Raw genomic sequence first — 22,856 nt, 5'->3', positions numbered from 1 at the left:
GGTTTCAACGACAAATTTCAGATACAGGATAAGAGAAGGAACGCCAAGCCCTTGACCTTGCCTTTATGAACTTTGTAAAAATATTTTAAATACCACCACTAGACATGTGTTCTGGTAGCTACTAAACAAGTTCAGCTATGCAAAAATGACTATTGAATATCCTCTACAATGTTCACAATCTGCCCAAATGGACATATTGTTCAGTAGACTAGGGTTCATTTTGAGGATCTCAAATATGGCCCCAAGGTTTTCTGTAAAAGTTTGCTTTGTTCTCCAATCTCAATGGAATAGAGCGATTAAAAACCATTTCAAATGAAAAGACATAATAAGGAGAAGTAGCAGATAGAGCAAGGTGCTGAGTAGGATCAGAAATGAGATGACTCGTTGAACAAAGTCTACAGACCATGAATTTTAGGCAGATTTGCAAATAAGGATAGCACATGCTCTGTAAATAGCAGCTGTTGCCACAAGCCAAAGGGCAATATTTACATGAATCCTGCAGCAAGACCTATGGACCAAGCATTGACCTTTCCAGCCGAACTCATACACTTGGTAGCACTTTTAGCCGTGTCACCTTGAAAAGAAAGGATCACATTATACATACGTGGAAAATCGCCAGCATACAACTATGTTCTGTCCCTCAAATCAACTTCTAAATTCTTTTTTTGGAACGTAGAACACACGTTCCCACAGAAAAGGTGTTATGCAGGGATGTGAGTTTCCCAGCTTTCCTCACCAGAGTGCAGTTAGCCCACAATGTAACTGAAATACTGTACATTGGCAATGAGAAATACAAAGGGACAAAGTACCCTTGCAAGTGGGAACATATCAATACACAACAAACATTTCTTGAGCCTTTCTCCTCTGAAGCCCCAGGCAAGGAAAGGGGAATTCTGTCCTCCCATAGCTGTAGTTTGGTGAAAAAGAAGTCCTCCACTGCCCTTGTCTGGAAAGGTTCTTCTCAAGTCAGGGGCACGCGTGCGTTGAAACATCCTTCTTTGTCAGTGCTTTTTGAACTTCCCATCAAACAATCCTTAATGACTGAGGAGATTGAACAGGTAGTGGGGAAGGGCTAGGATGTCTAACTGGAAGTCTCAAGCTGTTATCTGGAGACACTTCAAACTCCGCAGTTCATTCCTTAATACGTGTGCACATTTTAATAGAAAAAATTGTGTTTCAAATGATCAGTTAAGTGACTTAATTTCATCCCACTTTTTGACCAAAGTTGATGCTCCAGAAATATGAACCATTTTTACACTGAGACTCCCTATACCCACTGGATAGTACACAAGCCTACTTCAGGATGAGAAACATGGACACAGGGAAAAACCAAAGTAAATGAGAAGAACATACTGAAATTCAAATCAGAGCAAAGCTAGCACCACCAGTCTCTCCTTTCCTCTCTCAGTGGCACACTTCTTCAATTACCTGCGTCTTGCTTTTTGCCTCTTTTTCTTTGTTCAAAACCAGTCCCTGGACAAGATCTCACACTCATTCACACTAAGGTGTAAATGACCAATAATAGCTAAAATGTCACAAGTTTTTGCATATTAAGGAGTCACAGCTTTAAAACAAAAGGGAATTTAGGGTATTATCCCCAGGAAAAATGGATCTATTTGGGAGACAACTGTGTGCCTTCCTCCTATTCACAGAAATCACACTTGACTTCAGATTGGTAATTTAGGAACGTGTGTTGAGGGAAATTAATCATGACTTCTTTTCACTTTGGAAAGTATTTGCTTCGTTTTGGAAACTGCAGGTTTTGTGATTGTTGTTTGGTACACTGTTTCCTATATGTTTTACTGTCTTTTGTCTCTAATGACTGAAATTTAAAAACTAGGATATAAATCTTCCCATTATTGATCAAAATAAATGGTGAGGAGAAATAGAAACAATAATATTTGATGACTGACATTTGCATCCTTTCGCACCCTTTACGATATACTTTTATATCTGTGACCACGCATCTTATTGGTGTTGAATTACTACTAAACAATAACGAATAGAACACACCACAAAATCACAGTAATTCAATCCAATTACTAATATTAGGTACTTATCATGAGTTGCCCCAGGTTCTGTTGGGACCTTGCCCCCTCCCCCCCAGGAGTTTTAAAATTCACTGGCGAAGGCAAAAGAAGGGCTCCTGCACACTGGCCATCGGAGAGTTATCAGAATTGAAAACAGAGCAAATATACATAAAACCCAAGAGTCACGCTTTGCCTTGTAAGTGAATGTTTGCAGCTGCAATCAAGAGACTCAGGAGTGCTTCTCCTTCTGCAGAATTTACGAAGGTGGGAATAGCACCTCCAATCCCCCTTTAGGGACCTGGGAAAGGGCAGTCCCCGGAGGGGTTCTGGGCTTTGCAAATGGTGAAAAAGACCTTCTACGGTACACTTAGAAGCAGAGGAAAAGTTCTTTGTGCAAGAAGGGGAGAGCGCCCTGAGGTACAAAGAGCAGATTTAAGGGAAGGAGGATTCCTTTTGCACACATCTGCGAGGGGAACTCAGGCTGACTGTTGGGGGCGTGTGGGAAAGGAGATTTTTAGGGGGCTGCTGGCTGTGGGTTCCCGCCTCCACCCTTGTCCGCGCCCCATACTCCGGCAACAGTTGGTCGTGTGGGGCCGGCCGGGCTCTGGGTGGGGAGGGGGAGTCTCGCGATCGTTGAGGGGGGGTGGAGGAAGGGGGGAGGGTGACGGGGGGAGGCCATGACGTAGGGTGGGTGGACGGAAGTGGGGCAGGGTTGAGGGTTATTTAAAGAAGGGGGGGCCGAGCGAAGGGGTTGAAAGCGGAGTGATTCCCCACCCCTGCTTCATCTGGCTCTTTCCAGTGCAGCCACCGCCGTCGCCGGGAACCCGCGTCCCCTTCCTCGTCCCCCTCCTCGTTCCCGCTCCAACGCCATGGAGCCGGACACCGCTGCATTGGCAGCCACCGTGGCAGCCGCTGATGCGACCGCCACAATCGTGGTCCTAGAGGACGAGCAGCCCGGGCCGTCCACCTCTAAGGAGGAGGGAGCGGCCGCCGCGGCCACCGCGGCCACCGAAGCCACCGTGGCCACAGAGAAGGGCGAGAAGAAGAAGGAGGTAAATAGAAAGGGGGTGTGTGTGGTGGACAAATCCGGTGCCGGGCCCCTCCGAGGGGCCCAAACCCTGACCTTTGGGCGCCGACAGGTACCCACGGAGCTCGGCGGGGATGGGGGCCGCGGGCGGGCGCGGGGGGGGAGGGTGGTCGGCGGAACAGTCTAGCATTCGCTCCCCTCCCCCTTTCCTTCTCGCCGCCTGCGGGCGGGGGCGGGGCGCGGCGCGGCGCGGTGGAGGGGCCCGTTATCCGGGGGCTGGGGGGCTCGGGAGCCCCTCGACAGCCCCCGGCCCCCGCACATTCCCGGAACTGGGGTAACGGGGTGGGGGATGGGGCCGTGCAGGAAAAAGCCTCCGCCTCTCCCCTCCTCGGCTCGCTCCCTCTCCCTCCCTTCCCGTCGGCCTCTGCCTGGGAAATCTGGGCCCTTCAATCCCACACTCACGCAAAAGGGGTTTTGCTGGGGCTCGTTTTTTTAAATTTGAATTTCAAGGTGCGGGTGGTTGGGAGGCGGAGGACCACAGGAGAGACTTTCATTTCTTTCATTGGCCATCTCGGCCTTTTGGGTGGCTGGGAAAAAGAATCATCCCTTGTTCGTTTGGTCCCCGCCTGCCGAGGCGGGGGTGTCACCCCAAGAAAATGAGCATTCCGTGTCGTACCCCCCCAATCCAAACCCCAAACTGAGGAACCGTGGACGCTGGCCTAGGAAATTTTCCAGCGCGTGCACCCTCACCCTCTCCTGCCCCGCCCCCGACGGTATAGTGTTTCACTCCAGGGCCACCCAAATGGTCCCCCAATCCGGCCTCAAGCCTTCCAGGCTTCCGCCTCCCTCTCCTAGTGGGCGCTGCTGGCTCCTGGACACACGCAGGTTTTTAAAAAAAAAAAATTTTTTTTTTTAACCCAGCGTCGCCAGGATGAGCTGCTGCTAACGTACAGAAGGGGACCGCTCTGACACCTATGAAAGCCAAATCCAGAAAATGTGTATTATCTCCATAAGGCATATTTTATATGGACTGAGACATGCAAATAAAACTATGAGACCCGTTAAAAAATTAAGATAAAGGGTAGGCCGGGGCATAAGGATTTTTGATGTATAATAAAATTGTGAAACGGATCGTTTATGGGTGGATTTTTTTTCCGTTTACGAGTAGACATATCGCAATTTAAAAAGCGGTAGGTAATTAAAATTATGCTTTAGAGATCTCAAGTGGCTTTGTCTGAATCATTATATGATAATATACGACCAAATGAAAAGCTTTCGAGGGAAATTAACACCTTTCGCCGTGAATTAGAGTAATTTTAAATTCAGCAGTTGCTTAAGTGGCATTTTACTGTTAGAAGGTTGACTAAACAGAAAGACAATTGTACTGCTAAGTGAAAACCATAGAAAACATACGCATTTTAAGATCTGTGCGATATTTGGATCAGTAAGACAATATTGATGATTAAAGCAGGGCCAGATACCAAGCATCAATGTAAATCAAATGTTAGGAAATTCAGAGATGCCACTAAGTACCTTTTATTCCCTAGACTGGGCAGATGCAGGTGCGAAACTGTCTTTTGTATGGCAGTAAATGTTGAATTTCCAGGTCGTATGAATTTTTTGAATTGTGAAAAGACTGGGGCTCAATAAAAAAAGCTACAAAATAAGCACTGAGTTGATATACATATATTCATGAACTCTACAGCCTAATTAGCAATTGCCCTAATAGCACCTCATTTGTCCGCTCGGGGGAGGGAAATGAGGTGCTATATGGCAGGAACTTTCTGGATATCTGAAGTTTACTACCGTAGTAACTGCATCTTTTTATTTTTAATTTTTCCTTAAAAATCTAAGTAGTACTAAAACATCAACTTAAGTTCTTTCATTGGTACCATTTCTTCAAATACATTAATTTAGTACTCCCCCAAATCTGAATACACTGCGTCCTACCCTGACTCCCTAAATGGTGTACGGAAGGCGCAAATTAGCCTTTTCCTCATGTCCATCAGTTACTGTACTCGGCGACACGAAGGCATTGGAGATCCAGGAGGTTGTTTCCCCTCAATTAAGTAACCACTTCCCAGACACTTGCAGTATAGTGCTGATTTTTAAATAATGTTTCCATCTCCTTTCTTGTTTGCCAGGCTGTTAGCTGTTACTTTTAAACACTTCATCTACTTTCGTGAGGAAAAATTTATGATAAAGTACATAGATATAACAAAACCATGAAATCATTTGAAACAACTATAAAAGACAAAAATACAAGTGGTGCGGCAGGGAGAGGAAAGTAATTACACCTGCACACCAAGGAAAAGGGATGTCACTGCAGTGGGACTCATGTGTTAGTCCTGGGCTTCTCCCATCCCTCCTTGCTGTTCGTAGTGTGCCTTCTTCTAGTAGTCTTGCCCATGTCATCTGTTGCTGCTTTTCTTCTCTGTAGTATGGCAAGCCAGATGATCAAACTTCCTAGAATTGTGTATCAAATAAAAGATAATAGGCTCTGGGGGCCGGTTAAGTTCGCACTCTGCTTTAGCGGCCCAGGGTTTCACCGGTTCGGATCCTGGGCGAGGACATGGCACCGCTCATCAGGCCATGCTGAGGCGGCGCCACATGCCACAACTAGAAGGACCCAGAACTAAGATATACAACTATGTACTGGGGGGCTTTGGGGAGAAAAAGGGGGAAAAAAAGATAATAGGCTCTGAACGAGAGCATTTTCATGATGCGTAAACTGGATGAGAGTTAGTGGATTGATTTGTGACATTTAGCTACAGAAAGGTATTTTTGCTTACCTTCTGGTTCTTGAACTTATTTGATTTAAGTGACAGTTGGATAACCTAACACTGTGGAAATTGGAGTTGGTATTTTTGGTAATGAAAACGTCAAGAAAAAGGTCATGGTCTTTAAGAGAGGGCATCTAGATGACCTTGTGCTGCATTCTCATGACATCTAGACTAACAGATGATAAAATCCATAAGGAATTTATTGGAATATCTCAGTCACCTTTTATCTTTTCTGGTATGAGAAGTGTGTTTTTAAAAACCTATGCAAATGAGAAGGTTTAGAAGGTAGGTATTTTAAAATTTGTTGAGGAAGATAGTGCCAATTAAGTAATTACCCACAGCTTTTAATAGCACTGCTCAAGATTAGGAATTTTAATTAGCGTATAATTAAACTTTTTATGGTATTCTACTGCAAGGTAAGCAAAAAATTAATGCATAAAATATTTTTCTAATACGAAAGCTTTACTTTTCTATGAGTGAAGTTTGTGTTCCACATTATTAGATATATACTTGTGTATATGAGGCAAAGTGATTTTCACTGTTTTGAAACTCGGAAACTAGACTTCATATAGCTTTTCAAGGAATGATAAAGATGTGGATTTTGTTACTCAATTTTCCTTTACTTGTAGCTTTGAAAATAAAATAGGATTTATAGTATATGTGACAGTTTGAAAGTGTGGGGTTGAGGGCAGTTTGGCAGTTTTCTGTTCTCATCCATCCAGGATTACATTCAAAACATGCCACGTAGATGATATATACGTATGAGATGCTATAAATCAAGATGGTTGTCATTTGAATTAAGAATAACTGAACAATATCTGGTCAGTGCTCCAAATCAGAACCCTGACCAGGGTCAAATTCCATAATCTTAGTTTGGATTTCCTCAAAATAGAAATTTTAGTAAATGTCAGAAGACGTATTCATTAACTTTTGGAGCCATGTTTTTCTCATGTTTAAGATGACACTGTGTTGCTGATTTATGACCTAAGTTTTCAGGAATAGATTGACAAAAGCCATAATAAAATGGACATAATTTCTTTAGTTTTCACAACAGATTTGTGTTTTGACTTGTGCAAAGTCTGTGTTAAAACTGAAATACTCCCGGCTTTGGTACTAATGAGTAGATTTGTGTTTATTTTATTATTTCTGGATTTCTTACAGGGAAGAATGTGTATTGTGTAGATCTATCTATATTTACAAGTATGAGCTTGTCTTTACAGAGAATTAGGCTGCATGAGACCCCCATATAATTACAGTATTTTTAAATAGCGGATTCATGTTAGTTTTCAATAAATTACAAGTTGTTAAATATCAAAGGTTAATAATTAATAGCCCTGAGGAACTGCTTCTACAAAATATTTGTGTAATATAAATAGTTTAAAATAGTTTTCTTTCCAGTTGAAGGAAATTAACATAAGCCAAAGGTTTGAAACTGTAAGATTTCATTATTTTAAATATAAATGGTTACATTGCCTTACATATAGAAGTTTAAATATTTTAATTAGACTATGAAGACAATAAAAGAAATAGTGTCTTTTCAGGAACAGAAACCAGTCTTTTCTTTTGAAAGTCTGGCTTGTTTCCATTACATAAAAAAGTGTTTCTGAGAATTAATATTTACTTTCCTCGAATCCTTTGGTTTGTGGTTGATAATATTATATTCTAGATTTTAAATCTCCTGTTCAATGGTTATACACTTTCTTATGCTGTAAATTAAAAAATAGGTGAAAAGACTCAATGTTTCGCCTTTTGATTTTTATTTTAATTAATGTTATTTCTCTGGCTTTCACACTTCTTGGATTTTTTTATTGGACCTCAGGTGCACAGAACTGGATTAATCATAAACCCTGCTTCATGACGTGCTCTCATCATTGGTCCATGCATGGCCCATGATGATTTATTTATTTAGTATTTAATTACTTTTTACTTTCTTCAAATGAGGATGTTGACCACTTTTAAGACCTTGCTTTGCAATTTGATGATTTATTTTCTTTGAAATTCTAGAAAAACGTTTCTCCGTTTCAAGTCAAACTTGCTGCTAAAGCTTCTAAATCTGAAAAGGAAATGGACCCAGAATATGAAGAGAAAATGGTAAATATATTTGTGGGTAGGATAGTGAATACCGTAGTTCATTTTTATAGAGGGGATGTGAAAGATTAAAAAATACATGTGTATATATAATGCATAGAGAATCATGAATTTTAGATTTGGAAAGTGATTTAATATATAATCCATCATAGAGATTTTTGTTGAATAGATGAATCTCCTCATTTTCAGATGAGGAAATGAAGGATCAGAGAAACTATATGGAATAGGTGGGACCAGAAGCCACATTGCTTCACTTTTGTTCAGTACTTTTTACCCTATAAGGTGTTTTATTCTAGAACTATTTTATCCACTAAGTGAAAATATTGGTGGCAATATGAATATGGCTGAGAGAAAGCAAGTCACAAAGACAGACTGATATTTTTTTCTCTTTGTCCTTGTTTTGGCTGTATGAATGAATGCTACACGTTAGGAAACATGTAATACCGTAATACATTTTCTTGAGGGAAGGACATTTGCCCAGTGTATGAAAATATTACATGTTTAAGCAGCATAATCCTAGTTGTGCCCATCTACTGCTTTGCTATACATTTAATTATTAATTTTTAGTCACTAAAATCCATATTTTAGCTTTAAATTTAACTAGGGCTAACTTTTATCCCCTGGGATCTTTCAAAACCAGTACACTTGGTTAACTCAAAAGAGAAATTAACAAGTACTAAGAACTGAATTTTTTGTTGAAGGGTTGTTTTTGCAGTAGTAGTATAAGAATAAGTAGAGATGAAGTACGTTTTTTGGTTGTTCATAGTGGTTTTACACAACTCCATTCCTTTAATGTTTAAGGCCACGTCTAATGTACACAGTTAATGTTTTAACAACTCTGAAAACAACATTCCAGTGAGGATAACATAAAATGGAAAGGTTTTGGCCTCCTTCCAGCTACTGGTCTGAGTATATTTGTCTCGTTCTTGTATTTATGTTAATGAATGCTTCTAAGTTTCTGGTATTATTATTTATGCATCCTTCATTAGCAAGCAAATATTCTCTACCCTGTGGTCAGAAAGTGACTGGGAATTGAAAAATCTTCATTTTTTTAAAATCTAAAATGATGTATACATCCTTTAAGATTTTAGTGAAAAAAGTTTTATTGCATTCATATGGTACAAGTTCTATGACCTTTTCAGAAATTATATGTATCAATTTTTAATAGTTAATATATATTAACTATTTCACTTCTATATGTGTGTGTATTTTCCCCCCAAATCCTGCTCACTTTGGGGAGAAACTTTATATACTGCTAGCTTAAAATGCAATTTTCTAGATCACTGTAATTGAAGAGAGAGATGTTTATTGCATTATCGTACCACAACATTCAAAGTATTTTGAGGTAAGATGACACTGTATTCTAAGATTTCAATTATTTCTAGATGGAGGTTGAAAATTCTTAAGAGTTCAGTTTTTGGTGTGTGTATATATATATGCGTTATATTTGGGATACATTATATATTATGATACTTAGTTTTGTTAACTATTTAGGAAAATAAAACCATATGGTTTGGAAAGAGGATTTGCTTTGACCCTGACTCTTTAAGCATGGTATTTCTTATTGTGGCGTTTACTAGGTCTGTCAGGTCTCTTGGCTCCTGTTCCAACTGTCTCAAAATACCGTTTTCAAATTCTGTTGCTTACTAGCTGCGGGAATTTGAGCAAGTTACTTACCTTCTCTGTACCTCAGTTTTATCATCTATAAAATAGGGAATACTAGTACCTCCCTAAAAGGTTTATGGTGAGAATTAAATGGGTTAGTATGTTTAAAGTGCTTAGAACATAGTACAGAGTAGGTGCAATGTAAGTGTTTGTTAAATAACTTTGAATGAATAAAAAGAAAACCATTACTTTTTCTTTTGTTTTGTAAATTAGAAAGCAGACCGAGCCAAGCGATTTGAATTTTTACTGAAGCAGACAGAACTTTTTGCACATTTCATTCAACCTTCAGCGCAGAAATCTCCAACCTCTCCTCTGAACATGAAATTGGGACGTCCTCGAATGAAGAAAGATGACAAGCAGAGCTTAATTTCTGCTGGAGAGTATGTCAGCATGGCGCTCTCTCCTTTCTGCCCTCTCTCCTTCCCTCCCTTCCTCTTGTCTTTCCTTCTCCCTCCCCGCATGCTCTCCTTCCCTCTTCACTTGTTCACTATAACTCTGTATTCAAAAAGTAAGGTTATTGTCAATGTAAATAGGTTTTGGAGGCAACAGTGCTTTTTTCTCATTAGAAGTCGATCAATAAAAATGTAGGCAGGTTCTACCAACTTCTAAGCAAGACCTTAGATAACTCATTTTTTTTCATAAAAGATATTAGCAGAGTATACTGACTTCATTGACACCTTAGCATTTGGGTTGAAAATGACGGTTTTTCTTTTTTCATTTCAGCTACCGCCACAGGCGCACGGAACAAGAAGAAGATGAAGAGCTCCTCTCGGAAAGTCGGAAAACATCTAATGTGTGTGTTAGGTTTGAGGTATCCCCTTCGTGTGAGTACTTCAGCATGTTGGTTTTGTTTTTCCAGTTTGGTTTTAGAAAAATTTTACTTGATTGTATTAATGAAAGTATGAGGCATCCTTGACTTTTTTTTTCAGATGTGAAAGGAGGACCATTGAGAGATTATCAGATTCGAGGACTGAACTGGTTGATCTCTTTGTATGAAAATGGAGTCAATGGTATTTTGGCTGATGAAATGGTAAGGAGTTGGTACCAAAAAAACATTCTCAGTTATCAAGAATTTTAATGTAATAATTTGAAATACCTGAGCTGAATTGCCCCTCTGAGGCCTGGAGGCTATGTGCTTTATTCAGTTATTATAATGTAAAAAGCATTTGTAAAGTCTAAAATTGTTCCAAATAACCTCTAGAACATATTCTTTCACAGGCCACAAAATTTTAGTGATTTCTTCAAATGGTTCTAAAAACCTGCTTGTACTTTTGTTTTTGTTTGTGCTTTGGCTTTCAGGAAGCTCAGAGGCAAAATAAATGCCAAAATGGAGCACGTGTGTAACTTTTCACGGTTTGCCCATTGTGTCCTTTGTGCCTTTTCCTATTCGAGACCTTCTAGTCTTACTTTCCTTGGCCTCTCTTTATTTCTATTTTACTGTTGATTTATGTTCCATGTGTTCATTGTAGGCTCCCTGAAATCCTTTTGGGAATAAGGTGGGATCTATAAACCAAACACTGAATGAATGAATGAATGAACCAAACAATAAGTGAATGAGTGCATGGATGGATGAATGTAAATGCCTTGATGTGTGAGCAATCAGAAAGTTAATAGATGGAATAAAGAACAGAGAAGTAAGGAGCAATATTGAGTCTTGATACAGCAGAGTGCCAGGTGGGGGTCAGTAAGTAAGCTAAGGAATGATGGACATATACATAAAATGTCAAAACAGAAAAACTAAGGCCATTTAAGACGTTAATTCAGCAGATCAGGGGAGTATATGAAGGCCTAGATTGGTATTTTAAGACCAAATGAATAAGATGGGATTTAAGAGAGGGCAGGGGGAGTTTTAGATCTATATGACCCAGTGATGCTGATGTTTATGTGACTCTGGAGCCATATTTGGAGTCACTCTTATCCAGAAGAGCCACGTGACTATTTTATGCTTTACAGCATGTAGTGTAGTAGTCAGTCCGATGGGTACTTATCCCTGGCCGAGCAACTGTTAGGTGTATGGCGGGAGGTCCTTTAAATCAAGGCTCTGTAGTTCCTTACATTTAGTGTTCTGGGTTGGAGACTACAGTCAGCTCAGAGGGGCAGGAGCTTGGTTAATTGGACAATAGAAAGACCAGGATTTTTCATTTCAAGCTCCTCTTGGTTGCAGCCTGTCTAAACATGAAGGATCTAAAGATCCTTCATATTGAATTTATGATGACACCAGGTATGTTTTAATTACTAAAAAAGGGAAGATACTTTAAGAAGTATAGAAAGTTTGGAAAAAATCTAGAAACAAGTTAAAAGCAAGCTATAATTCTGCTACCTAGAAATAACCACAGTTAATATTTTGGCATAGTTCTTTTTAGACTTTTTTCCTCTGGATGTATTTATTTTGCATAGTTGAAATCATAATATATAACTTGGTATTCTGATTGCTTCACATTCATGCTTACTTTCCACATAATTAAAACATTTTTGTAAAAATAATTGTTAGTTACTGCATAATAGTTAATCTTATGGAGCTACCATAATTTTATTCATCTCCCTTATTCCTGGTTATTTGGATTCGTTGATGTATAATACATATATAATATATATATATTGTGTGTGTGTGTATATATAGTATATATTGGTTGATATATATACATGTATATGGCATATAATAATGCTGTTATGAGAACCTTTGTAATTTAGTTTTTCTGCACCTCTCAAATTATTTCCATAGGATTCCTAGAAGTGGAATTTCTTGCTTAAAGAGGATAAACATTTTAAGATTTTGATTCATAGCACCCATAAAACCCGTCTCATTAAGTGAAATATCAGAAGGGATGAACCCTGTAAAGATAGCTTTAAGCTTAGGTTTATAAAAGAAAATATATTCCTTGCATAGATAAAGCCAGAAACTATTTTAAAAGGCCGTGAAGCGTAGGACATAGTTCCCTTTTCCATTGATTAGGTGTTGGGTTCATGGGTGTTCAGTATATTATTTTTTTAAAAAGTCCACTGGACTAGGTGGTCTCTAAGGTCCTTTCTGGCTGCAAAGGTCTTTTATGTTCTGTTCTTGTGGTTCCGTAGCTCTTCAAGGGTGTGAGGTGCAGGTACAGAGCTACAAGCCCCTTGATGCATAGTCTGAGTATTTCATGCCTGGGGTGTAATAATGTTAAGGACAATGGGAAAGAAAGACTGGTATCTAAGCAGGCTGTTAAAGGAAACGAGTCTTTGTGATATACACAAAATTCCTAATTTTGCAACCAGTAGGAAAAATTATATAGTAGATTGCTTGCTTCTTTAGGAGTACGTCTCCTAAATAGAAAGTTGCTTTGTTGAGCAAGTTTCTACCTGCAGGTTCCTGGTTTCTTTTTGTGCTCACAGTAAGTACAGGATTGGAATGGTTGTTCACTTAAAAAAAAAAGATATTTTAACTTCTTCCTTTGTGAGATGGTTGGCAAATATCTTTTCTGATGTTGTTACTAACAAAATGTTGCGTTAAATAAAAAACATTGATGCATTTTTTTCCTTGTCATAATAATGCAGGGTCTTGGTAAGACTTTACAAACAATTGCTTTGCTTGGTTACCTGAAACATTACCGAAACATTCCTGGACCTCACATGGTTTTAGTTCCAAAGTCTACTTTACATAACTGGATGAATGAATTCAAACGATGGGTCCCATCTCTCCGTGTTATTTGTTTCGTCGGGGACAAGGATGCAAGAGTAAGTGATAAACAGGTTTAAAAAGGCAATCGAGAATAACATTTTTGGGGTTAAGTTGCATGTTCTTGCCGTAAAAGACATGTAACTTGACTACAACTTAGCAACACTTTAGTTGTGTTTACTCTGTGTTAGGCTCTGTTGTAAGTGCTTTTTATCTATTAATTAATTCTCCTAGCATTCCTATGAGGTAGATGTGTTACCTGTTAATAACAGACAATCCATTATTGTGCTTATGTGCATTTACTTTTGACTAACTCATTAAGCTAAGCATTTTGTAATTTTTAAATTATTTTTATTGAGGTCACATTGGTTTATAACATTATATAAATTTCAGGTGTACATCATTATATTTTGATTTCTCCGTAGACTACGTCATGTTCACTACCCAAAGACTAATTACCATCTGTCACCATACACATGTGCCTTATTACATTTTTGAGTTGTACTTTGAAGTAACTTTTTATAAAAAAATCTTATTTTACTGACAGTGTATCTTATCAGTGACTCTATCATTTGTGCTGTTTGATGCCCAAAATGTGTAAATTTGCATGACTTAATTTTTTATGTTTGAATTTTTGACTTTTGGCTTTCACTTGCTATACATGTATACACCCACGAATGGGGCCTTTTTGATTTGTATGGAGAGCCTTGTGTTTTGTGTTTCTGCGTAGACACAGCTTTCAGTTTTGGTCTTTGCATAGAAAAATACATGTCTGCATACATTTCTAGATATTAGAAACTCTGGGCTTCTGCTTAAATTAGCCATTTGTCAATCTAGTAGGCTACAATTATTTTAGGACTGTAGAATTAATCTAAAAATAATAAATTATGCAAAAATACCAAAATGAATAATCAGCTTAGAAAGCATATTATTAAACTTTGTCTTTATTTTGCCTCCAGAGAACATAGTTTAAAGATTTATTCTATTTTATATATTTAGATAGGTTATCAAAAGATATCCTCAAAAGAACGGTAGCATAATGAATTATATAATTTTATTCTTATCATTTTGCTTGAAGAAAAATTACTTAAATTTAACATAAATAATTTAAATATTGAAATACTGGTCTCATAAATTCAGAATTACAGGCTTGATTCTTCCCTATGCCTAATATTTCCCAGTAGCACATTAGTCACTTAGAACTCTTTCTGATCTCTGCTATTATTTAATATAATCCCACTCCATATAAAACTTTGCTTTTCTGAAGTATTGGTTTTTTGCTGAAATTATTTCTTGAAGATCATAAGCAAGAGAGAAATATCTAGGCTTGTGTGTTCATAATGTTTCAGTAAAAAATGTATGTCGTGGTTTTCAGCTATATTATGTGGAATCCAAGGGTTTCATGAAGTATCTCTGGAAGCTTTTGAAGAAGTGGATGTATTTAATTTGTGACTGCCCTCTCTCTCCCCTGTGGGAGGTTGGGATTCTTCTGGTGGCTTCAAAAATTTCTTAATCTTGAAAACTAATCTTCGAAGTCAGTGTTTTTCAAATTGCTACTCATTAATAGGGTGGAAATTAATCTTAGTGGATAGTGACAACAAATTTTTAAAACACTGCGATAGAATAGAATAGAATAGAAAAAAGCAGAGTGTTTCATACATATTAAGGATACATATTGCTTCTTTCTATATACACACACTCGAACATATATGTGTTTACTGGATTGCGACCTAGAATGTAGTTTTACTGTGGGCCATGGTCAGAAGAGTTTGAAAACCAGTAATTATTAATTACATAAATAATGTGCCATATTCAACACTTAGAGATTGATGGTCAGTATGGATAGAGAAAATCTAGATCTTTATTTATAGACAAATTTGAATGTTGGTACCATTATGGGCTAGATATATCGGGTCTTTCTAGTTTCCTGGCTCTTGAAACATTTTGTGAGGGCAATATTTTAGTAATAAAAAATTTGATGTAGGCTACAACAGGTATTTAATTGAATTGGGATATTGTTAGAGATACTCCTGATCCTGTCTGATGCTAATGTAGTCCTGAAGTTTATAGAGGTGTGATTCCAAAACATGGTTTTTTGACCCCTTCCTTTTCCACTCCAGAGGCATCAAAGATCATGGACATGGAGGGGCTGGCCCCATGGAGTAGTGGTTGGGTTCAACGTGTTCTGCTTCAGCGGCCTGGGTTCATGGCTTCAGATCCCAAGCATGGACCTACACCACTTGTCAGCCATGCTGTGGCAGTGACCCATGTATAAAGTGGAGGAAGATTGGCACAGATGTTAGCTCAGGGCTAATCTTCCTCAGCAAAGAAAAAAAGATCATGGACATGGAAATAAGAGATCTGATTTTTAGTTCTGGCTTTGGTACTGACTGTGTGATGTTGAGTGAATCTTGAAGGGCCTTAATTTTGTCACCTATAAAAGGAAACCTTTTGGATTATGTAATCTTTAATATTCTGTCAAGATATTTAACTCTAACTCTTTCAAGTAGTTACACAAATTTCAAATCAGAGCTAATTTAAATTGAAAATATGCATATGTTCCATGAAACTGTAGGAGGAACCATTAAACTGAGTGTCTCACAAAATCAAACAAAGATAAGGTGTTTGCAGGACCAAATGGCGTCTGACACCCTGGTTCTCTTTATTTTGTCTCTAATTCCCTAATATCTTAATTATCGTTTTTAATGTGGCCACTTCCCAGGGTGCAACTGAGATCTCTACAAAGGCCTTTTTTCTGTTCTCTGCTTTAGTCCAGGCAATCCTTTTAAACATAGTGGGCACTCACTGAATATTTGTTGAATGAGTCCACAGTGTGTTTAGTGCATAACAGTGAATTTATGAAATAATTACTTAGCAGTGCACAGTTAATTTTTTTATGCGCTGTAATTTCAGATTTAGAGTACCAGTCAGCCCCTTCTCAGTATAGATTTTGCTGCTCCCTGTTAACTTTTGTGGTTTTATTTTGACCTGTAACATCTGAAATTCAGTTCATACAAGTTAGAAATACTCTCAATCAACTTGGCTACTACATGGCCACTGCCTGTGAAGGTTTAAAAGTAGTTTTAAATAGTCTCACTGTTGTAAATAGCCTCCTATACCGGATAGAGCAAGTCTCCTTTATAAAATCACGTCCGTAGCCTCGTAACAACATCAGGGAGTTCACAGAAACATTAATGAGCTTTCACGACCCCTTAACAAATACGTGACTCATCCTTGCTAGAAAGTGAAGGAATGTACAAGAGATCTCAAAAGGTTGGAATCACTCTTGGATAGTGAGTTCTTTCCATTTGTCGAAACCATATCATGTGGGCAATGCTTGGATCTTGGTAAGAATATGGTGTTCAGAAAGCAGTTACAGGGCCTGGCCCGGTGGCGCAGCGGTTAAGTTTGCACGTTCCGCTTCTCGGCGGCCCGGGGTTCGCCGGTTCGGATCCTGGGTGCGGACATGGCACCGCTTGGCATGCCATGCTGTGGTAGGCGTCCCACATATAGAGTAGAGGAAGATGGGCACGGATGTTAGCTCAGGGCCGGTCTTCCTCAGCGAAAAGAGGTGGATTGGCAGCAGTTAGCTCAGGGCTAATCTTCCTGAAAACAAGCAAGCAAACAAACAAAAAAACCACAACTTAAGAAAGCAGTTACTTTGCCCATGTCCCTTTGGACCTGTTGGTATGAAGAAAGAGCCTGGTAGTTTAGTCATCTTCTGGCGATAGGAACTTCTCCACTTCATTGAATATGCTGTACTTGTTTAAGGGAAGCCTTTGCTTGTCTTTTGTTGATGAATACATTCGCATGCCATCTGGATAATTGACCACAAAGGTATCTTTGGGCCTCAGTTTTTCTGTGTCTAAAATGGATGAGACCAAATGATTGCCAGGGTCTCTTAGAAGTCTAATATTCTCTTGCTGCTTTAATTCTGTGATCATCTTGTCCATATTCTAATAGAAGGAACTTTATTTTGCATTAGGCTGCTTTTATTCGTGATGAAATGATGCCAGGAGAGTGGGATGTTTGTGTCACTTCTTACGAGATGGTAATTAAAGAAAAATCTGTATTCAAAAAGTTTCATTGGCGATACCTAGTCATTGATGAGGCTCACAGAATAAAGAATGAAAAATCTAAGGTAAGCCACTTCTCAATCATTTTATTAAAGTTTTCTTTTAACTATCACATGTTTGTTTACTTCTCTGTATTCAAAATAAAAAAGTGATGGAAGATTGTGATTTTATTCATGGAATGTGAATGGAAATCAGTTTTGAAAAGGGTTTTAAGGTTTAAATTATTGAATGCAAAACAAATGAGAATCCAGCACAGTTTTTAACGTAAAGAAAGTTAGGTGTTTATTGGCTGTACCTGTTGCAGCTTAACTCTGTTATCCTACAGTATTTTAATATTTTGGTAATATTTGGTGTCCAGATGTCATTTGCACTGATTTATTTTTTAATGAGGAGCTACCTTATGTTATTCATGTGGATTAGAAAAAATCATTTCCTTGAATTATCTGACGTGTGTGAATTAGAGTGTGGTGTTAACATTGAAAAATATCAATGTTTCTTGCCATTCAACTCCATCAACAGTAGGCAAAGCATCAATTATTATGTGAACCTCTCTTTGGATCACTGGGCTACTTTGGGAGAAAGGGACAGAACTGGAGCAAAACCACCAGGTGGATCATACTAATTTCAAATTGGAACTAGTACCTGATAAGAGGATGCATGTTAGAGAAGAATTGTTTAAGAGCATTATAAAAATGTGCATTTTTATTGATAACATTACTGTTCCTTTATACTTTTGATGCTTTAATTTGTGGTCTTATGTTTAGAAAGTTAATATTAGATATCAGGGAAAATGGGCTCAACTCTGGTGCTTAAAAATTGTGACCACGTCAAGCTGGAGCTAGACTAGGCATGTAGAGGAGCATGATTGGCGGGGAGAAGGAAGTATTTTTGTGTGTAGTGACTAGCCTGGATTCCTTAGTGTTCTAATTGTTTCTGTGGACCCAAAATGGAGAGTAAATGTTGTGAAGTGGGGCAGGGGTCTCAGGTATGACTGTGATCTGTATTCTTGTGAGGGTCGAAATGCCCAGAACATTTTGTTCATTTGTGCTTCACTGTGGCAGTGTCACCTGAAGTAGGATATTTTTCCATAGAAAACCAATTTTCAAGTTTTATTTTATTCAGGAAATGCATTGGTTGGATAAAGAACTGAATGTAGAGCCTTCTAATAAATAAAACAATGTTAACAGAACTATTACTTTTCCAGCTTTCAGAGATCGTTCGTGAGTTCAAGTCAACTAACCGCTTGCTCCTGACTGGAACACCTTTGCAGAATAACCTGCATGAACTCTGGGCATTGCTCAACTTTTTATTGCCTGATGTCTTTAATTCTGCAGATGTAAGTTTAAGTCAGATGTTTTAAGTATGATTTTCTTATGCTCACAGACATGTTTTCAAAGCATAGACTGTAGATTGAAATAGTTCTATAGTTAGAGTTCTTTTTCATTTGTAATTCTTTATCTGTGTTTTTGTTTTCTCAGGAAAGAGCTCTGAAGTACAAATTTTTCAAATGTGGATGTTTAGAGAAATAATGTTTCTTTTCTTTGAGATTATCCTCCCCGTTAAACTTTACCTGTAGCACATTGCTACTACAAGTTATGATATGAGATAAGCTGAGTTCAGAATAGTGCACTCAATATTTTCTTTTGGTTAAATTGGAAGGGCTTTCTATATACTAGTTTTGCAGTTGGAGTCTTTAAAATGAGCTTTGATTATTGTAGGCATTAACATCCGGTGAGTGCTAAAGAGCTCATAATGTATGATTTGAAAAACAGCATATTTTGTAAATGTATGATTTACATTGTTTTTGTCGTTAACACAAGGTTATGCTAGTGCAGCAAACTGAATTGAATGATTTAAGGACTTTGCAGCTTGATTTTCCTCATTACTGATATTAATTGATAATAAAAAGTACCAAGTTCAGCTATTCATTGGTTTGTATACTTTATCATTTTTATTGTTTGATTAACATTTTCATTAGCAATGTGTGTTTTCGATTTTATAATCTTACTCCTACTCCTCTTAACTGGATATAATGCTACTATGGTATGGGGAAGCCTAATAAAAGCATTTTAAGGAAAAACTACTGATGGAGTTTCTGTGTAATGGGGTTCAGATTTTGTTAACTGCTCCAGTATTTTATCTATTTTCAGAAGTAGATAATATTGGCCATCACAGTTAACATATTTTTGAAGGTGCTGTCATCCACTGCCAGTCTTCCTCTTTTTGTATGTGAGCTGCCACCATAGCATGGCGAGTGGTGTAGGTCTGCCCCTGGGAGCCAAACCTGGGCTGCTGAAGTGGAGCGTGCCAAACTTAACCACTAGGCCACTGGGGCTGGCTCTGAAAGTGCTTTTAAAGTGAATTATTGCTATATAAGTTGTATAAGAATTTGTAGGATATTGAGCTTATTAAAAGAAAAACTGTGCACTTACTGCAGAATTTTGACCCCTCCACAGGACTTTGATTCTTGGTTTGACACTAAAAATTGTCTTGGTGATCAAAAACTTGTGGAAAGACTTCACACAGTAAGTAATAGCAGACAAGAAGATTTAGTAATTAAATGTGTGTAACCGAGCCAGAAAACCAACTGCCATAGAATCCATTTGAACTTGCCGGTTAACCTCTTGGCTCAGTCTCCCTGCTTCTCCCTCCCAACATCCCTCTTTGGGAAATACACTCTACTATATCCTCAGCCAATCTATGAACAGCATTTTAGCTTCAGCTCTCAGCCGTGGATAATGTGATCCTCTCCAGCAGAGGGTCTTCACTCTCTTATACTCCACAGGTCCTCAAGATCGTATCAGTATTCTCCTAGTTCCCCAGTGCCACTTGTAAGCCACTGCTTCTCCACTGTCATGTGTAGAACTTTTCCTTTGAAGCTCAAGTTATCTTGCAGGTTCACCCACCACCCATTCTCTTTGTCATGTACTCAACACCAGGTGACTCTCACATTCATTAAACACCAGTTTTCCATTCTTTGATAACTTATGTTCTTCTAGCTCTTTCATTCATGTTACTCCTGTATCTGTTCTCTTACAGAGACCTTCAGTCCCTGACCCCTGCTTTTTCTCCCCATCCATCAGCCCATTTCTGCTGTTACTTTTTTCTGTATCCAACAGTGAGCCCATTTTCTATCACTTGAACCACTCATTTGCCAATACTCCCGAACTCCCTTGCTGTCTTGTCTGTCTGCCATTTCAGCCCTGAAAGCCCTAAACTAGAATAGTGTAACTGTGTCTCTGTTCTCTGGGTTTGAGTTCTGCTTCTACCACTTACTAGCAGAGTGACCTACTCTGTGCTGGGGCTGCTCAAAACTGATAAAGAAGATTATACAACTGTATAGGTTGAAACCATTACGATTTCGTGTTCCCTAATGTAAGCTGGGATTTGATGATGCTGGTGATCCTTCAGTATGGCCTTCTGCAGCATTCTTTCCCATTTCCTATAACAGTTATTTCAGACCTTGCCCAATATCCCCAAGACTTCTATCCCAAGTATCCCCTACTCTCTTTCTCCCTCAGCAGGTAGTATCCATTCCTTTCTCAAAGAGAAATCAGAAGGCATTAGGTAGGAATTCCTTCAAGGCTATCCATCTTCCACAGGTATCTGCATCTGTTTTGTGTTCTGCCTGAGCGGAAGAGGTATGCTTTCTCTGGTCGATGGCTAATTCTTTCAGCATGAATGCTGGATGTCATCTCGTCCTATTTCTTTATGGACGTTTCTCCATGATTTATCCTTTTCATTGACTGAATTTTCTACCTCTCCCTCCACATTGGCTCTTCTCTTTCCACATCTCAAATATCTCCCCTGTTAAATTCAAACCCCTACTGATACCCACCTGCCCTCACACATGTACAAAACAGTACTCGCTCATTACTGTGTCCCTCTTTAGCTGTGATTCTGGTTTCTTCCCTTGATAGCTAAGCTTCTTGAAAGAGTAGTTTATCCTCTCCATCGCCACTACCTAATTTTTTCTTCACTCTTGAATCCATTGACCACTGGCTTCTATCCATTCCATACAACTGAAACTTATTTTGCAAGTGATTTTCCAGTTGCTCAATTCACGGTACACCTTTTGGTCAGTATCTTGGCTTCTCTGTACTATTTAGCACTGCTGACCACTCCTCCTGCTCAAAACTCTTGTATGATTTCTGGGTATGGAATGGATTTTTTCTTCCCTCTTTGCCTGCTTCTGCCAGTCCCCTTTATGGACTTTTCTTTCTCTGTCTGTCCCTGAAAGTGTAGTATTTTGTATGGCTATGTCTTTGATCTTCTTTTTCATGCAGGCTCTCCCTGGGGATCCACTTCCATGGTTTCACTTACCACCTGTATACTTCTAACTTCCAAATTTGTCTCTATATTTCTCTTCTAGCTCTAGACTTACATATCCCACTGCCTTCGAGTCTTTCTGCCTAAATGTCTCACAGGCAGTTTAGACCCTTAAGAGTCTCTCCTACGCAAGTTTAAGAGGCCCAAACCAGAGACCAGAAGTTTTTTACTTTTCCCTTTTCCTTATCACCTGTAGATCTGTAATAATGACAGCTTGTGGTTAAGCTCCACACACGTACTACCACAAATTGTTACAGCAGCCTTGGAAATAGGTGTCATTATGCCCACTTAAAAATGCTTGGTATATACATATATCAGAATTTTTTTGACATGGGGAAACAAGCTCAGAAAGGTTCCGGAACTTGCCCAGACTCACAACAGTGAATCGGACTGAACTGATTATAGAATCAGCTTGATCTGGCTTTGAATTTTGCTTCTACCGCTTACTAGCAGAGTGACTTTGGTGATGTTACTGAAGTTGAAGTAATCACATTTCCCTCAAGGATTTATTGTAAGGATGCAGTATGCTATGTAAAGCTCGTAGAGCACTGTCTGGCACATTGCAGATTCTGTATGGATAGTAGCACTGGCATTTGTGATAGAATCTGTCTTCCAGATATACACTGATTATTTCATCTTTTTTCTCTGTTCATCTTTATCCTCCTTAACATTGAACCATTTTGTCCTCATTCATATATTGAACCATTTTGAGATTTCCTGCATTTTTATTTCACTTTTAGAAACTCTGATCCATACTCTCACCAGATTTCCTTTGAAGGTTTAAAAAAGCTTATATGACAGCAGATTTTTTTTAAAAAAGCTCTTCCACGCTTATTCAATAATCAATAATATTGTCTTTATTTTTAATGTATTTTGTGCCATCAAATTATGAAGGTCTATTTTAGGGCCCCTATTCTGATTTTCTAGGTGGCCATTACTTGGTTCTTTTTTACCAAGAAAGTTGGCAGCCGATGTTGGTAGTGTTTTTCAGATGATGCAGTGGGAAGTAAATTTCACATTAGGGTGTTGTCATTGAAATATATGGTTTATAATATTACATGTTTTATAAACTTTATAAAAACTATCACTTTTAGGTTTTAAAACCATTTTTGTTACGTCGTATAAAAACTGATGTAGAGAAGAGCCTGCCTCCTAAAAAGGAAATAAAGATTTACTTGGGACTGAGTAAAATGCAACGAGAATGGT

The 22,856-nt window shown here is 38.5% G+C and overlaps 1 protein-coding gene and 1 non-coding gene across 11 annotated transcripts in view; one reads left to right on the top strand and one right to left on the bottom strand.

Annotated features, from left to right (window-relative positions):
• The first annotated feature begins 2,185 nt into the window (after positions 1-2,185).
• Positions 2,186-22,856, top strand: part of SMARCA1 (SNF2 related chromatin remodeling ATPase 1) — a 116,800-nt gene continuing 96,129 nt past the window's right edge. For 9 of the 10 annotated variants that reach the window (XM_070605179.1, XM_070605177.1, XM_070605181.1 and 6 more), the window contains exons 1-10: positions 2,531-3,082; positions 7,845-7,931; positions 9,807-9,973; positions 10,317-10,417; positions 10,523-10,623; positions 13,125-13,304; positions 17,231-17,386; positions 18,526-18,657; positions 19,778-19,846; positions 22,745-22,854. In XM_070605179.1, coding sequence (XP_070461280.1) covers positions 2,900-3,082; positions 7,845-7,931; positions 9,807-9,973; positions 10,317-10,417; positions 10,523-10,623; positions 13,125-13,304; positions 17,231-17,386; positions 18,526-18,657; positions 19,778-19,846; positions 22,745-22,854 — 1,286 coding nt within the window. In that variant the 5' untranslated portion in view covers positions 2,531-2,899. Of the gene's footprint in view, positions 3,083-7,844; positions 7,932-9,806; positions 9,974-10,316; positions 10,418-10,522; positions 10,624-13,124; positions 13,305-17,230; positions 17,387-18,525; positions 18,658-19,777; positions 19,847-22,744; positions 22,855-22,856 lie in introns of all 10 variants that reach the window. The other variant, XM_070605180.1, reaches the window with a different exon arrangement.
• On the bottom strand, positions 7,648-7,719 carry LOC139081256 (small nucleolar RNA SNORD112). Its single transcript, XR_011536377.1, has one exon. It is a non-coding gene; the product is annotated as a small nucleolar RNA SNORD112 (small nucleolar RNA).

Source organism: Equus przewalskii, chromosome X, assembly GCF_037783145.1.
Source record: "Equus przewalskii isolate Varuska chromosome X, EquPr2, whole genome shotgun sequence".
NCBI lineage: Eukaryota > Metazoa > Chordata > Mammalia > Perissodactyla > Equidae > Equus > Equus przewalskii.
The sequence above is the reverse complement of the archived record's forward strand: the minus strand, read 5'-3'. Positions and strand labels throughout refer to the sequence as shown.